The sequence below is a fragment of the Emys orbicularis genome, chromosome 2 (assembly GCF_028017835.1).
Source record: "Emys orbicularis isolate rEmyOrb1 chromosome 2, rEmyOrb1.hap1, whole genome shotgun sequence".
Lineage (NCBI taxonomy): Eukaryota > Metazoa > Chordata > Testudines > Emydidae > Emys > Emys orbicularis.
In genome coordinates, this window is record NC_088684.1 from 136,373,540 (window position 1) to 136,390,059 (window position 16,520).

The following is a 16,520-nucleotide window of genomic DNA, read 5'->3' on the forward strand; positions in this document are numbered from 1 at the left end:
TGAGTCTGCCACAGTAACCATCTTAGGAGGCTAAGTCCTTAAGCTCAAGCAGTAGAGGCCCCTGCTTTGGCAGTGAAGGTCATGGATTCAAACCCCACAGTCTGCTCAAACAGGGGCAGCTACATAGCGCCATCCAATGTGGAGCCTGAACCCATGAGCCTGGCAATAAGAGTCATGGACCATAAATTCACTCAGACAGTGACTCGGAACATCAGACAGTTTGAAGAGTGCACAGGTGAGAGTCTTCCACCATCTCCTTCATCCTGGAGAGCTTTCCCCCTCCTTCACAGACTCATCCCCATGCCACAACAGCCACTACATTTGCAGCTCTGTGACCAGCTTCTCAGGTGACGGATTCCATAATGCAAATGGCACCCTCTTCCTTCTAATGGCTGAGATTCCCCCCCCCCCCCCCCCGGTCGACACCACACACATACTGGGAGGATCTGAGATTACTACAGAACTAGTGCGTGTGGTGCCCCCACTAGGCCATGCCCTACGCATCCTTAAACAGGGAGTGCTATATTTCTTCACCATCTGCATTATATTTACCATCCTCCAATGGAGCACTCTGTAGGAACCAAATGTTAAAAGGTTATTGCTAGTTATTCTACAGCCAACAGTCCTTTGAATAATCTTGTTTTAAAAGTGCATTAAAAAAACCCATATCCACTATTGTAAAACGTGTCCCCAGCCAAGCCAGGACTTAGTCACAGAAACCACTCTGTGGTGTCTCAGATACCACAGATTCCCCCTTATACTTAGGCTAGGATAGAACTGTGGTAATTGGATGGGATCTGCTGGCAAATGATGACGAAGGGTGATCCCTTTATTTGCATATTAAAACACTACAGCACTGTAAAGAGAGCAACTTTGCACGGAGTCAGCACTAGTCGTTTGCAACCTGAAGACACTCAGAAATCCAAGATGGACAGAATTATTTGCTCACCTCGCTCACCCTCTTTCCACTACAGGATTCTTCCTGGCAGTTTATTCTCAAGGAGGCTGTCAAGTCTAGTTTTAAAATGACTCAAGCAACAGAGCTTCCACCATTTCCCATGGGAAACTATTCCACAGCCTAATAGCCTAACATCCCAGTTAAGAACTTTTTCCGGATGTCCTGCCTACACTTGTTAAATTTCCTCCCAGCACTCCTAACACTAACCCTCAACTCCTTCAGACACTCCGCAGAGTTATCACAGCCCCTCTCATCATCCTTTAGCCAAGCAGCACATAAACAGTTCTTTAAATATTGCCTTATAAGTCAATCCACTCAAACCCACAACTCTCGGAATCTGCTCATATCCGTGGACAACTCTGTTGTACCCAAATGTGACCATAAGACCCCAAAGAGAAGCCACATCACAACTATAGAAAATGGCACCCAATAATTCATAGCATTTAACAAATAAGGAATTCATCTAATTACAAGGACAGTATCACACACATTGTGTCTTTCGGATTTGATTCGCACTAATATTAAAGCATAATAATTTTTTACTCTTGTAAAAGGTGATCCACAAAGGAAAAATAACGGGGTTTGTACCTTCTCATATACTACAAAGAAATTCTAAAAATGTTTGTTTAAAAATATCAACATGTATCTTTATTTTATTGCTGACAAAAAATTCATGTCTAAGAAAACACTCTGGAATATTTGCTTGCTGTTATAGCTGGATTGTATATATTCTTAAGACAGGAAGTAGGACTCATGCAGAGCTGTTTGCCATTAAATATATTCCACCCTGGAATCAGCTGTATTTTAGTACTGATAGAGGTGATTCTAGTAAACAGTGTATAGTTTGTAAAGAGCCTTGTGATTCTTCAGGCTGAAAAGGTACTATATGTTATTGTTCTCTATTATTTATATTACAGAAGCAGCTAGATGTCTCAAATGAGATCAGTGCCACATCATGCTAGATGCTGACAGTCTCTGCCTCTAGGCCCTTCGGTCTCAATAGACAAGACAGACAAAAGGGTGATAGAAACTGTTATTATCCCCATTTCACAGAGGCGGAGCTGTAACATATAACATCTTATATCGTAACGTGTACATTAAGACTCAGTAGCTAAGAAAAGAGCCATCCATAGGTCAAGTCACGAAAGCATCATGCAGTGCTGTTAAATACCAGATAGGATCATTTCCTCAAACCCAGCACGTGACATGGGCTTCAATCGAAATGCCAGCTCTGAACATCTCATGCACTAGGAAAGTTTGAGCATGGATCCGAACGCTACAGGTTGAGCCCGTCTCTACCAACAATTTCATCACTTTGGCAGATACAAGCGCCTGATCCAAACACCGTGGGAAGACTTCCATTGGGCACTGGATCAGTTCCTTCAAGTTATAAGTGCATTTACCTCTATTTGGTTGAGAAACGGCTTGTCAAACTTGAAGCCAGGGATCCTCTTTTCACTGCAGACGACTCCCACGTCTTCGGTGTGTTTGCAGTCTGTGACGCCCCAGCCGTTTGTGGTACATGCTGCCAGCGTCACCTCTTTGCCAGTACAGTGGACATTGTCCATCCAGATTTTGCCTGAGGAGGAAAGAATTGAAAGACTTGAGACACCAGTGAGCAAACTGCAGAGATGGTAAATCTAGATTCACTAACAATTGATCTAAAATGAGCCTGACACACCAGTTCTGCTAAGTGTGTGTTCCCCACGGTAAATCCTGTCAAAGGAAGGTCTAAAATCTTTACTTAAATAAACTGAGAAAACAGCTAAGTTAATTAAGTCTATCCAGGCCTGTGCAGGACCCACCTCAGGTATTTATAAACCAGAAACACAACGGTGAAGTTGAATAAGGTACACATTTAGGGTTAGATCCTGAGCTGGTGTAAATCAGCATCGCTCCATTGAAGTTAATGGAGCTACACCAATTTGAGGATCTGTTCTTCAATGTCCAATAGCAACCATGTCTGCATTAAGAGACACAAGCCAAGAATTCCCAAACTGACTAATGAGTTGGGGGCCCCAAGAGGAGACACCTTATAGGGGCCTGATTTTCTGACAGTGCTGAGCACCCACCCTCTGAAAATCAGCTCCTTTTAATGTGTCTCAGGTCGGGAATCCAAAAATCAAGTCAAATTTTCAAATCTTCCCCACCTTAGGTATTGTAAAAGCTTAATTTAAAACATGAAGCATGTAGTGTAGTCGTTTCAGATAGATACATGAAATCACAGTGATGCTGTGCTCAGAGAGTTCTGCGCTTTGCACATTGTATCCGTAATGAGTGTACACCAGGCACCGTGTCTCGCTGCAGATAGTCCTGTTTCGCAATGTGGAACAAAATCCTTTTTTCTTGCGTACCATCCCCTCTACCACTTGCATCCGCACATAAAGGAAAGGCAGGCAGAAGTGATTTTAATCAAACTTCCTTGTGGTAAAAGCTAGCTTCCCCTGATGACTGCCACTTCAGAGCGTCTGGTGTCAGTAGGTCCCTTCGGCTCAGTTGATTAGAGCATGGCTTCCAATTGCACATGCCATGAATCAGTTGTCTACATCCAGGGCCTCTTGCATCCTCTCTAATATGTCAAATCCTGATTAAACTTCCTTTTGGAGAGAACTCTGAGTTTTGATTGAATCGGGTCATTTTTTAAATGTGTATTTTGGCCCAAATTTCAATGGGTGCCTAATGACTTGGGAGGCCTGGAATTCCAGGTGACAACTTGAAACACCTTAACAAGGCCGGACTCTCAGACAGCGCTGAGCCCTGACTTTCTGAAAAATGAGGCCTCCCTTAAGGCATCAACAAGTTGGACACCTAAAATCACAACCCACATCTCAACACCATGGCCACCCTCTCCCTGCAATAGCTGATGAGGGTGAAAAAACTTACAGCATCACATGGAATCTACCATCCCCACTCTGGCCTCTGTATAGTGCCCATCCCTGGAGTCTTTAAGGGGCTGATTTCAGAAGCACTGACCATTTGCAGCCCCTCGGGACTTCAAGGGGAGCTGTGGGCCTCTGAAATAAAAATCAAGTCCTGCATGCTTAACCCACGTGTCAGACCACAGGGGGTGTCCCACATTTGGGGAATCAGAAAGAGATTCCCCCTCCCCCAACTGTAACAATCCATTCTGACACCTTTGAAAGAGAGATGTATAGGACCTCCTAGGCGTCAGTGCTACCAAGTTCTATACGAGGGATCTGAACTGTTTTCCCAGGCCCTGTGCCAAGCCTGGGAATGGCCATGGTGCAATGCAACTCTCACGGTGGTCACATGGAAGGAATCCCCTCTTCTTCCAGTTTTGAGGCGGCTACTGAAAACACCAGGGCAGCCTCTGAAACTGCTGCAGTCCCTCCTCTGTCTCTCTAACTAGGTTCCTATATATCCCCCATCGTCATAGCTTCAGAGAGTGCGATTACACCACAACCAAACACCTGTGGCTGGCCCGTGTCAGCTGACTTGGACTTATGGGGCTATAAAATTGCAGGGCAGATGTTCAGGCTCCAGCCCAACCCCAATGGCAATTTTATAGCCCCATGAGCCCGAGTCAGATGACACAGGGCCACTGTGGGTGTTTGATTGCAGTGCATGTAAGCCCAAGGTTCGAACTCAGGCTCATGCCTAACCGCCTTCCATCTACACACAAGTCACGCTGACCCAGGATTCCAGGACCCCATGGGGGTGGAAGGGCCAAGCCTCAGTCAAGCTGGGATCCAGGATTCAAGCCCCATGTCTTCAATGTAGATGCAGCCACAACAGACACATTCTCTAGGAGTCTGCCAGAAGCATCCCTCTGGACAGTCAAGTTTGGTGGATAGTCAAGTTTCCACCCCCCCTTCCACCCTCTAGCCCTTTGTTCATCATGAACAAAGGGCTAGAGTGGCCACATTTTGGGTGGGCGCTAGGAAGTCTGGGATATGGTTGGTTGGACTCGGGCCTGCATGACACCATAACCCCAGGTTGGGACCCAGGCTTCAACAATTCCTAGCCAGGGGTTACAAATAATGTAAATGCTCATGCCAAACCTTAACAAAGCCAGGATCTGATAACTTGAGTTCTAACAACCCCAGGCTCACATTGCAATGTAGACATACCCTGAGCCCATAGTGCCTCATACAGCTGCTTTATTACATTTGGCTGGTTGATTCACCGTATCCTAGATCCATCAACCATGCTCCTCCTCTCTTCCAGACCAAGCCACGCTCAGATCCACCCCCAGCCCACAGCAATGCAGAAATTGCCCTGGTGAATCCCAACTCCACGCATAGGCTCCCTGCGGCACGCAGAGAAAGAGCACTCACTCTAAGTGAATCAGAGGGCAATGTTTTGTTTAAAATGTCACGGCCTCTCCCTTGGAAATCTCCTGCTGGACCGTGGGAGCCAAGATCCACAATGTGGGACAACATTTGAGGTCTCAAATTTCTCTCAAGTCAATTTTAAGCCCTGCTTGCTTTTTACGGGTAATTTTATAGGTGTGGGTGTTAAAGAATGGTGTTAAAAAACTACGGACCAAATTCATCTCCAGTGTAACTGCAGGGAGTGAATGGAGTTGCATTTAGCGTGAACCTGGCTCTATGCTTCATGCTACCAATTATAAAATATTCAGTAGGCAAACATTTACTTATGGTAGATAAGACAATTAAACATATAGTTATTGAGGTTTATGGAGCTACTAAACCCCAAATATGCTTTTAATAATCAATTCCTACATATAACAAACCAATATTTGCCTTCCTACATCTTAATTCAATGCATATTTGGAAGGCCCAATCTGAAGTGTGATCGGGTTGATGTCTCGTCTGTAACAGTCCACTTTACAGCCAAGCCATCTGTATGCAATATCAAGGAGGACAAAAAATAAACACAGACAGTTTCACGTAAGGTTCGGCCTGATGAGAACTCTTCCCCTGCCAGAGCTAGTATGTTAGTTTCCTGAATGATTACTATAAAGTGTGTTTAATTACATAATTAGAAATGCAGGCTGGGGGTCTCACAGGCTAGTCCAGAAGCCACTCAAGGCAAACTGCTGCACTCGGCAAAATTTCAGTCTGCCGCCCGCTTCCTACCAGTAATAGACAGTCCCTTATAATCTGAAGAGTCAAGACACAGGGCGGGAAGAAGGAAGGACTATTATCCCCATTCCACAGATGATGAAACAAGAGACACAAGTGACTTGAAGAAGGTCGTACACTCGTAGACCACCAGATCACATCATCTGACCTCCCAAATATCACAGGCCACCGACGCCACCCAGCTCCTGCACACTAAACCTGACAACTGAAATTAGACCAAAGAAACTGAGACCCCCGGGAGACTAGACTATGATGTCCCACAGGCGGAGAATATGAGGGAACTGAGGTGCACCAGTGCCTAAGAGCCCCACAATGGCAGGGAAATGGTTAAGTGAGAGATGCCCAAAGAACCCTGGCAAGTGACCTGCACCCATACGCCGCAGAGGGAGGCAACCCTCCCCCTCCGCCCCCACAAAAGGTTACTGCCAAACTGAGCTGGGGGAAAATTCCTTCCTGGCCTCACCTATGGCAATCAGTTAGACTCTGAGCAGGTGAGCAAGAACCAACCAGCCAAGCTCCTGAGAGAGAAAGCTCAGTGTCCTGGCCCACCCTGTCCAGCGTCCAATCTCCAGCCATGGCCATCCATGATATTACAGAGAAAGGTGATCAACGACAACCACAACCCCTGAATAGACTTGGGGGAAAATATCCCTTCCTGACCCCTGTAGGCTGCTGGACAAAACCCTGAAGCATAAGCTTTTGGGAACATAAGCTATAAACCAGAAGTTAGCCCCAGGCCTGCTGAGCCCTGCCCCCTATCATCACAAGCTACCTTGAAAGGTCACAGAGGGGAGCCTGTGACAGCCAGAAATTAAACCCACATCTCTTGCATTCTAGTCTCATGCTTTCACCACAAGACTCCCACCCAGCCTCTCCCAATCTGAAATTTCTGGGTACCCTAAATCTCAGTTCCATTAGCACCAGAGGTGGTAGCCTGGGAATGGGGTCTGAGTCACTTCCTCTTCTCCTAGAGGTGGCCCCCTCTAGGCCAGGGCTGAGCCACATCCTCAGTCTGTTGTGTTGACACATCAAGGGCTTTAATCTCCAGTTTGCTCAATCGGACCCCTCTCAATAGCACTAAACTCAACTCAGGCCTGTCTACACTGACACTTAATTCTTGGCTAGCTGGGACGTAAATCAACCCCACGGTAGCCTGCCGTGCGCCAAGTGTCCTTGCAGGCCCTGCTACCATGCACTACAAGCTCTGTCGTGTGCGTCGATCTACTCCGCTTTGAAACAGGAGCGGATTAAAGCACACTAGAGAACTGTTAGGGCACAGCAGCAGGGTCCACCCGGATACTGGAGTGCGCAACAGGCTAGCGCGGAACAGATGTACACCCCAGCTTGCCATGAACGAAGCGTTCATGTAGACAAGCCCTTACGTTCATTTTGTTTCAATCATTTGCCACTGGAAACCCCACCACAGCATGGGCACGCACAGGAGGCCAAGGAAAGCAGAGTGAACGTAAACACAAGGTGGGCCGCAGAAACCGGGCAACTTTACCTTCTCCCTTTCCATACTTGGAGCTTGACAACCAGGACACAGCCTCCACGTAGCCCAGCTCTCTGCACACCACGTTAGCGGCGTGGATGGAGAAGTCGTCGTCACACACCGTGCCCCACTCCCCGTTGTAGAACACTTCCACCCGCCCCTCGTTGTGCTTCCGCTTCTGCCCGGCCAGCCGCAGCTGAATCTTGGGGACATTGGCCGGCTGCTGGGGGGCATGGTATTCTGAAGGGGGTTGCTCCGGGTAGCCGGAATAATAGGGCCAGTGCTCATACTGGGCAAGGCCCAAATGGCTCAGACAGCTGAAGAAGAACAGCCCGATGAAAAAGTGGTTACGGTTGAAAGTCAGGCATCTTCCCATTTTCAGCCCCCACGGTTCTCAGAGCCAGCTCCTCTCTTTAGCAGGTGCTGTTCAGTGCAGGTAGGATGCTGCGTGGGTTGGCTGAAATGAAAGAAAAATCTGTGTGAGAGGTAAAACATGATAACATGGAGACTTATTTTTCCTCTCTAACCAAGGGACCTGACCAATGGAAGGATGTGTCCAAGTTGCCCCCTCCTGGTGTTTTAGCGAAACATTTCTGAAATCAAAGGTCTTGGGTTTGTTCCACAGGGCAGCGGAGACAAATGTCAAAACCTCAACATGGTGTGTAACAAAGCATTCCTATTCTCCAGCCAGCTCTAATCTGAAAACAATTCTTTATGGAACTGCATTTATAATGACTAAAGCAGACTAACCTATGCAACAGTCTGATTGAACAAGAGTTTCACCATTTTAATTCTGTGGCCATCTGAGCAAATGTACAATTAAAAAAAAAAAGCCAAATCCATCCTTTAAATGGTGGAAAAATAGAGAGGAAACAAAATAAAATAATGTGGTCAAGAATGGAGAGATTTACATTGCAGCTTGAATTTTCCTGATTCCCAATATTATGACATACGGCATATTTCCATTACTGCACATCTGGCTTCATCTACACAGAATTATTGTATGCAGCCATGCACAGGAATCATTTTTAATGTAGATTTGTCTGACGTTCTCGGGCCTCTTGGTAATGTTATAGCTGAACTCCAGCCATTAGTCAACTAGATAGAAGTCCAGTGGTTAAACTACTTCTACACGCTTGCAGTGAGTGAAAGTTCAGAAACTGTTCACTTAAGGTAGGAGGAGTTATTTTCTGGTTAAGAAACTTGAGCCAGACGTGGTGCTGAACTGAATGTCAGTTCATTTCCTGCCCCAGCCCTCAGATATTCCACATTGTCATTCATGCAACCAGCACATGGAGCAGTCAGGGAGTACACGTGGAGGTTAGCGGCTGAATAGTTTCCAAATGAAGCAATGCCAGAGAGCAGTGGGAAAAAGCTCCCCAACTCCCCAAAGCAGTATCGTTCCCTGGCAGCAGCCAAAACACAGGGAAGGAGAGTCACCAATACAGATGTCTAGAATTGAAGATCGGTCAGTATGTGCTAGGTCTGCGCTACCCCAAAAGGTGACAAAGAGACACGGGCACAGGGAAACCTGGATAAAGTAGCCTTCCAAGCGGCTGAAGGAGGCTGTGATATCTACTGGACCAGAAGCCAGAAAACTTGGGTCCTATTCCCAGTTCTGCCACCACACTGCTAAGTAGATCTGAGGCAAGTCACTTCCACCTCAGTTTCCCCTTAAGTAAACAGGGATGATGATACTGACTCTCCTTTTGTAAAGTGCTTTGAGACCTCTGGATGCAAAGTCTCTCTCTCTCTGAACCAAGTGCAAGTAACAAAGGTGGGTGCATTTGAAACATCCCTATTCGTGAATGGCACAGTGGGGTCGTTAACTATGGTTCAAACAAAACTGGTTCGGGGAAACTAGGGGGAATAAAGCGCTACAAAGTGCTGGGTTTGGGCCAAACCTTGATCTTGTTAACATCATGGATTCCCATGAACTTCACTGGACTAAGATTGATTTCTAGGCTGTTGTACAGGATTCATCACTGCGGTAACTATACACATCAACCCCCCATGAGGCCAGGAAGCATTATCCCCATTTCACAGATCAGGAACTGAGGCACAGAGAGAAAAGCAACTTGCCCACAGTCACACATGGTGTCTGTGACAGAGCTGGGAGTAGAACCCAGATTCCAGAGTCCCAGGACAACACCTCAAGCACATGACTTTTCTTTTCTTCTGACAATTCATTAAGGGGGTTTGCCAATGAAAGTAGAGTGAAATATGCGTTATGATTGAACTTAATGTGCCTTTTTTTGCATATACGAAAGGCTCATGGGGACCAGATGCTGCATAAATCACTCCCAGCACATATCCACTGCTTTCAGCAGAGTTATGTTGGGACAGCACTGGATGGCCAGGTGAATTATGAATTTGGTTTTTGTTCTTGGCTCCTGCCAAAACATCTGGTATAAACAGCTACCACAGCCCACATGCTGACGGGATCCAATAAGGCAAATCTTAATGCCTAAAGTTCACACAGGCAGTCGGTTAGCTCAGTGATGGGTCCAGGACAAGAACATTTAAAGGAACAAATGGCAACTATCTGAATTAGGTAGGTTAAAAGCACAGTGGACAGACTTATGGCTGCATCTTCCAAAGCCACCAAAAACACCCTAGTGAGGAAAATATTTACAGCAAAAGGCTCATCCAATGCTATGGCTGAGATTTGCAAAGCCATCACAGGGATTGGGACTCCCCTGAATCTCAGTGGGAACGGAGCATTTTAAATTCCTCAGGCAACTGAAAATCTCACTCCATGTTCATAAGATGCTCCATTTGTGCCAGCACTGTTTAATACCTTTGTACTTTGGCAAACCACTCTCTCTTAAGCACTCTGATCTCCCCCTAAAGATCTCAAAACACATTAATGATTTAAGCCTCACCCCCATGTGGGGTAGGTAGGTCTCCCCATTCAGGGAGAACTGAAGCACAGAACATTAATTTGCCCAAGAAGTCAGTGAAAGAGCCTGGAAAAGAATCCAGATCTCTGGACTTCCTGTTCTGTGCTTTAAATCATTCCCAGCCTGCACTGGGACTAAGGGACCACTCACTGAAACTATTATGCACTTGAGAAATCCCACTGAAGTCAATGGGACAACTCACGAGAGGAAACACTACTCCTAGGCTTTCAAGATCAGGCCCCAAGAACCCTTTTAAGGTGCCACAACATACACAGATACAGCCAGCCATCAAGGTCACTAGCAGGGATTGAACCAGAGACCCTCAGCACAGGCCTCTGCCACTTCAGTTAGAAGAGTAACTTAGCTGAGCTCAATGCTCATGTCAGTTATTAATGTGACCTGAAATAATGATCTGTTGAGAAAACATGATTTAAGTCCATTACATGTCAGAGACCTGTATGATTACTTAAAGGCCTGGATTTAGACCCATTTAAACAATTTCATAGGTGTTGGTGCAACTATGGGAAAGCCACAAGTAGAAAAGCAGCATCGTGCTGGTCAGGAGAACCTGATTTTCCAATTCAGTGTGCTAAAAGGAGGAGAACAAAAATACTACAGCCCAAGGCAGGGGTCGGCAACGTTCGGCACGCGGCTCGCCAGAGTAAGCACCCTAGCGGGCCGGGCCAGTTTATTTACCTGCTGACGCGGCAGGTTCGGCCGATCGCGGTCCCCACTGGCCGCGGTTCGCCGTCCCGGGCCAATGGGGGCGGCGGGAAGTGGCGCGGGCCGAGGGATGTGCTGGCCGTGGCTTCCCGCCGCCCCCATTAGCCCAGGACAGCGAACCGCGGCCAGTGGGGGCCGCGATCGGCCGAACCTGCCACGTCAGCAGGTAAATAAACTGGCCCGGGCCGCTAGGGTGCTTACCCTGGCGAGCCGCGTGCCGAACGTTGCTGACCCCTGGCCCAAGGGTTCTAGAATGTGCAAAATTGTGAATTGTACCTTCAAGCAGCTTCCCCACAGAAGTAGTGAGGCCCCGATAAAAAGATTGGTGACTTCAACAGAGCTCTTTAATTCTCCCTTCTGAGATCTCAGTATCCCTACCCCATCTCCCGCCTTATAAAAACCACTGTGCAACGGGCAAGTGAAAATGTGTAGTGTTGATGGAAGTTTAATGACCCACAATCCTTGCCCTACCTGAGGCAACACAGAGCACATACCATGGTGCATCACCAGCTTTTCAAGAAGAGTCAATTGCTTAGAGGTATAGCTTGCTGATGAGAGACAGATACTTGCAAGTAATGCAGGAGCGAGTACTCTGGCAGAGATCACCCTTATAGCAATGTTAATCCGTGATACGATATGGAGTGAACAATGTATAGGGCTTGCAAATGCAGCATTTCCAAAGAGATTACATGCCATCCTGATAGGCTGTAAATGTAGCTTCAGATAAAGCAAACTCTTTAAAGGGGAGAGAGTTTCGTAGCTCTTCACATACTGCAGGTGAAGAGCAAAGTGCTGTAGTTTGGAATTTTTCCATAGGCAACTCCTGCTTGAAGCATGCAACTATTCCACATGCAGACTCTCACTGCCACATGCCTGCAATTTACCTGTAACTGGATCCTCTTAGATTGGATTCAGTTTTGATCGATAGTTATAGCTTGGTTAAAAAAAAAAAAAAAAAAAAAAAGATAATGGTTGAGATCCAAGTTATGTATTCCCATCAAGTTCACACCACTATGGCTGGGGGCACCTCAAGCAACATCTCCTCAGATGCGCTCTCATATGGCGTCCAATCCAGGTCCCACTGAAATCAATGTAAAAGCTCCCACAAGCTTCAAAAGCTGCAAGACCGGGCCTATGACAATAAAAGTGTAGTGCTCATTACAGAATTGGGCCCTGGTTCGTTGGAGGCCGCAAGCCCAGTCTAGTCTGCAAACCTTTCAGTCAATAGTATTATAATATATTCAGCTAGTCATCACCTAAAATGAATGTAACTGTTCATATGAAAAAAAGCCAACAGATGTTAGCAAGTAGGATCGGGGGGGTTCCATTTGCTTCAGTTCTGCCTGAACTATCATTAAAAACAGAACACAGTTGACTGGCAGTAGCAAGCAGACTTGCTTTAGCAAACCCAGGATCTCATCAGACTGCTGCAAACTGAATAGGCCCAACTGGTAACATCTTCAAAAGCAAAGAGGATTTAATTCTAACACCACCCATCCACTGTGAAGAACAGATGAGTCTTGGGCACTTAGAAACTCTTGTACTTCCTCAGGGTTTTGCAGGGATGTGGTAACAAACAGACATCGTGCTGTTCTACAGCACAAGCACCATCTGACTTGTCTCAGGATCTAGCTTGGCAAAGAACATAGAATCGGCAAATAATTACAAAAAGCTTTCTGGCCTCAGCTGCACATTCATATGTTAGGTAACAGTAAAAAAAAGCCACTGACTTAATGAAATATGTACAATGGGGGAATGGGGAGGAGGAGGGAACACCCACAGAAACAAGACAGCACAGTACTCTGCCAGAAGAGAGAAGCTGGAGGAATAAATGTATTTACAACACACACAGCTTTTCACAACAAAGAAAAAAGAAGCCTGGGATTTCCCCTCACTCGCTTTAGACTCGAGATCTGCAAAGAGCAGCTCTGGTGACTAAAAATGCGGATTACATTTTTCACGAGCCATAGGTCCAGCCACACAACTCAGCATTGAAGGAAGTCAAGTGACCGAACCCCTTTGTACCACCCAGGGAAATTCTACAGGTCCATGAATTCACACTGTTCTAGCATGCCCTTCAAATAGCCATGGCTCTCACAGTGTGTGTGTGTGTTACCAATCTCACATAGCTGAAAAGCCCAAAGAAGGGGCTAGGAGGGGTGAGAAGCACAGGATCTCAAACTCACTCAGAAATTGTATGGGAACAGAAGCATTGATGGGAACTGTAGTTGCTCAGGCTGGTTTTGACAGTACCATCATGACTATTAGCTTAATTAATTTTGAATTCCCTAATCATCCCTGAAGGTTTTCTGTTTCCTGTAATGTACCTGGCCTGAAGGGTGGGATGGAAGTGTGGAAAGATAACAAGAATGTGAGGGCATCAGTTAGCATTAAAGCTCTCTCCTTTCTCTCTCTCACTGCACTAAAGTCACTTACGTTCACTCTCAGTTTTAGCCCTTACTCTTTTTTTTTTTTTTTTTTAATTCTCCTTTACGGCTAAGTAGAAAGAATTTTTGTTCTGAGGACAGAGGGACACATATCAAGCCCCCCATGGGCCGCACTTTCTAATGTGTGTTTTATTTTGGCAACAGATCTTCATTTTTCTCACCTCTCCAATTTGTTTAGCAATGAAGGACGAAGCCGAATGGAGAGCGACAGCCTCCATGTTACGGCATGACTGACACTCTCAGACTCCTGGCCAATTCTGGTTCTTGGCGAATCTACAGGTCTTGGTGACTAAATGGACAGTACTGTCTCAGTATGAAAAAAATCCAGCAACAGATATGACACTTATACGCTACCCTTCTAATTCACATCGGAAATGATTAAGCAGAACTAAACTTTTGAACCCAACGTTATTCTAATATCAGGGGATAGCCATGCTAGTCTGTATCCACAAAAACAACAAGGAGTCCAGTGACACCTTAAAGACTAACAGATTTATTTGGGCATAAGCTTTCGTGGGTAAATTGTATCTGAAGAAGTGGTTTTTTACCCACGAAAGTTTATGCCCAAATAAATCTGTTAGTCTTTAAGGTGCCACTGGACTCCTTGTTGTTAATGTTATTCTAGTTATTTATTGTAAGTTCCAGAAATATCTTATGGTTTCTTAAACTTTAGGACAATTAATCTGCTCAGACCCCTTATTCATTTTAACAGAAGCAGCAGCAAGTTGAACCATGAAACTTATGTTTTTAGTTTATTAATAATACTGCCTAGCATAGTTTTCATCAGTAGATCTCAAAGTGCGTTATAAAAGAGTTCAGTATCGTTATCCCCATTTTACAGATAGGAAAACCAAGGCGCAGCATGGGAAAGAGACTTGCCCGTAGTCACCCAGAAGGCCAGTTGGGAATAGAGCCCAGGTCTCTTGAGTCCCAGTCCAGCACTCCATTCTTCAATGGCATGTGATTTGCTCAATATGAATAAGAGGCTACAATAGGGTAACACAATGAAATCCACAGCTGACATGCTTGGATTCATCGCAATAGAACATGTGCGTGCATGCGCACACACGCTATGGATACAGAATGATTTTGTGGAATGCTAGGAAATATGAAATGCCATTTTAAAAAAAGGAAAATCCCTGCATAATGCTGATTCGGTTTAAAGTACCTGAACCATCAATAACACATGCAGTCGCAGAACTGGAATGGTGACCCTGGTATTAAGAGATGCGTACATCTTTCTGGTTTTCCATTATGCGGCTATCTAGCCTGTGTCACTTTTGGACTTTGTTCACCCCTTGATGGAACATTCCTTAATATTAATGGGCATGAGAGCTGGGGTTTTCCATGAAGCCCAAGGGAGTTGGGAGCCTAAGACCCACTGAAAGTCAATGGGAGTTGGACCGAACTCTCTTTTGAAGATCCTAGTCTGGAGGTTTCTCCACTTAATAAGCAGAACCATAGGGAAGAAACAAAACAGCCAGCTAATACCTTATACCACTGAATAAAGAGATCATGTATTCTGGATATCACATGCACAGGGATGATGTATACGGTCGCTCCAAAATGCACTACAATTTTCTGTCTGGGACTTGGTCCGATTTTTAATTTTTTTATATATCTACTTTCCATATTTATTTTGCCATTGACTATTTGAAGACTGTATATTTATAGATATCTATCTACATCCTCAAACACCGGATTAAATGAATCCTTGGTGGAACTCTTGACTTCAAGGGGCTTAGACCGGGCATCAATTTCACCCACAATGTATATTTACACACATTCACAGTATACACCCCATTCCTAGAGCATTTCACACTTCTATACAGTCGCACCTTTCATCCTGAAGTGCTTTACAAACAAACTGAGTGATGAACTGTGCAATCATGCCACCTACTACTGAAGAGTAGCCATTTCTAGGGTGGAACGTGGCAGCTGTTTAACAGTGTACAGCAACACCATGCAAAAAAAGTTTAGGATAAGAATTAATAATGGATTAAACACAAAGCTGGAAGGAGAATTTAGGGATGGAATGAAATTCAGACAGGAAACCTGGAGGTTAACAACATGCAAATAGTTTCCAGGAAACTCTGATGACCACGTGTGCCCTAGAGATCAGTTTTATTTCATCATGCAAAAGACAGCACCTAGCACTGATCATTTAACAACATGGGCGGGAGGTGGGGGGGCATGATTGTCTCAGGGATGGAATGCCATGTACTAATCGTTAAGACAACTTTCTGCAGCAGTTGGATTTCCTTGGTAGTACTAACATGGAGCAGCCTCTGCTTAGCTTGTCAGATTTGACCAAGACCACAGCACAGGGCTACAGACCTCATTCAGATGTACTCTTATTTGCTGGTAGTCAAGAAGTGCCAGTGATGGAAAGGCTCGATGTTAGATCTCTCTGTATCGTATGTGATCTTGAAGAGTCATCCTGTTACTCATTTATCTCCACCTGACTGTCCCAAACATTACAGCTAATGTTAAAAAAGAAAGCCCTTTTCTCGTGTGTTTTCTAAGTTCATGTAACACTAAGCGAGCCCAGATGAGATTCGTTATTATGCAGCAACAACCAGCAAGCATACTATCCAGAAAGATGTAGTTTCTGCTTAGATTTTCTACTGTTACAATAGCTCATGCCAATATTTGCATTGTCTGATTTGTAACAGCACCTTAACCTCCACCTAAGAGGCACTATGTGGGTGGTATAACGTGGGTGCAATAAAACCGATGAGCGGAAACCTAAAGCAAATTATTTTCAGTCTCTATCAAGCAGCTGTTTGAAAACAGCGCAATGTTGTCTTTATGAACCGATTCCTACCTGGGATGCTAATTGGTTTTTTCCCTATACTCCCAGATAACTGAGGCAAGTATTGCTTTAAGCTCACCTCTAAACTATTTGATCTCAGGTTCTCCTCTGGC

The 16,520-nt window shown here is 45.3% G+C and overlaps 1 protein-coding gene across 1 annotated transcript in view; it reads right to left on the reverse strand.

Moving 5' to 3' along the window:
• The window catches only part of LOXL2 (lysyl oxidase like 2), an 80,704-nt gene extending 72,809 nt beyond the window's left edge, over nucleotides 1–7,895 (reverse strand). The window contains exons 1-2 of the mRNA XM_065399002.1: nucleotides 7,532–7,895; nucleotides 2,362–2,537 (exon numbers count right to left, since the gene is read on the reverse strand). Coding sequence (XP_065255074.1) covers nucleotides 2,362–2,537; nucleotides 7,532–7,895 — 540 coding nt within the window. The remainder of the gene's footprint in view (nucleotides 1–2,361; nucleotides 2,538–7,531) is intronic.
• Between the last annotated feature and the right edge of the window lie 8,625 nt (nucleotides 7,896–16,520).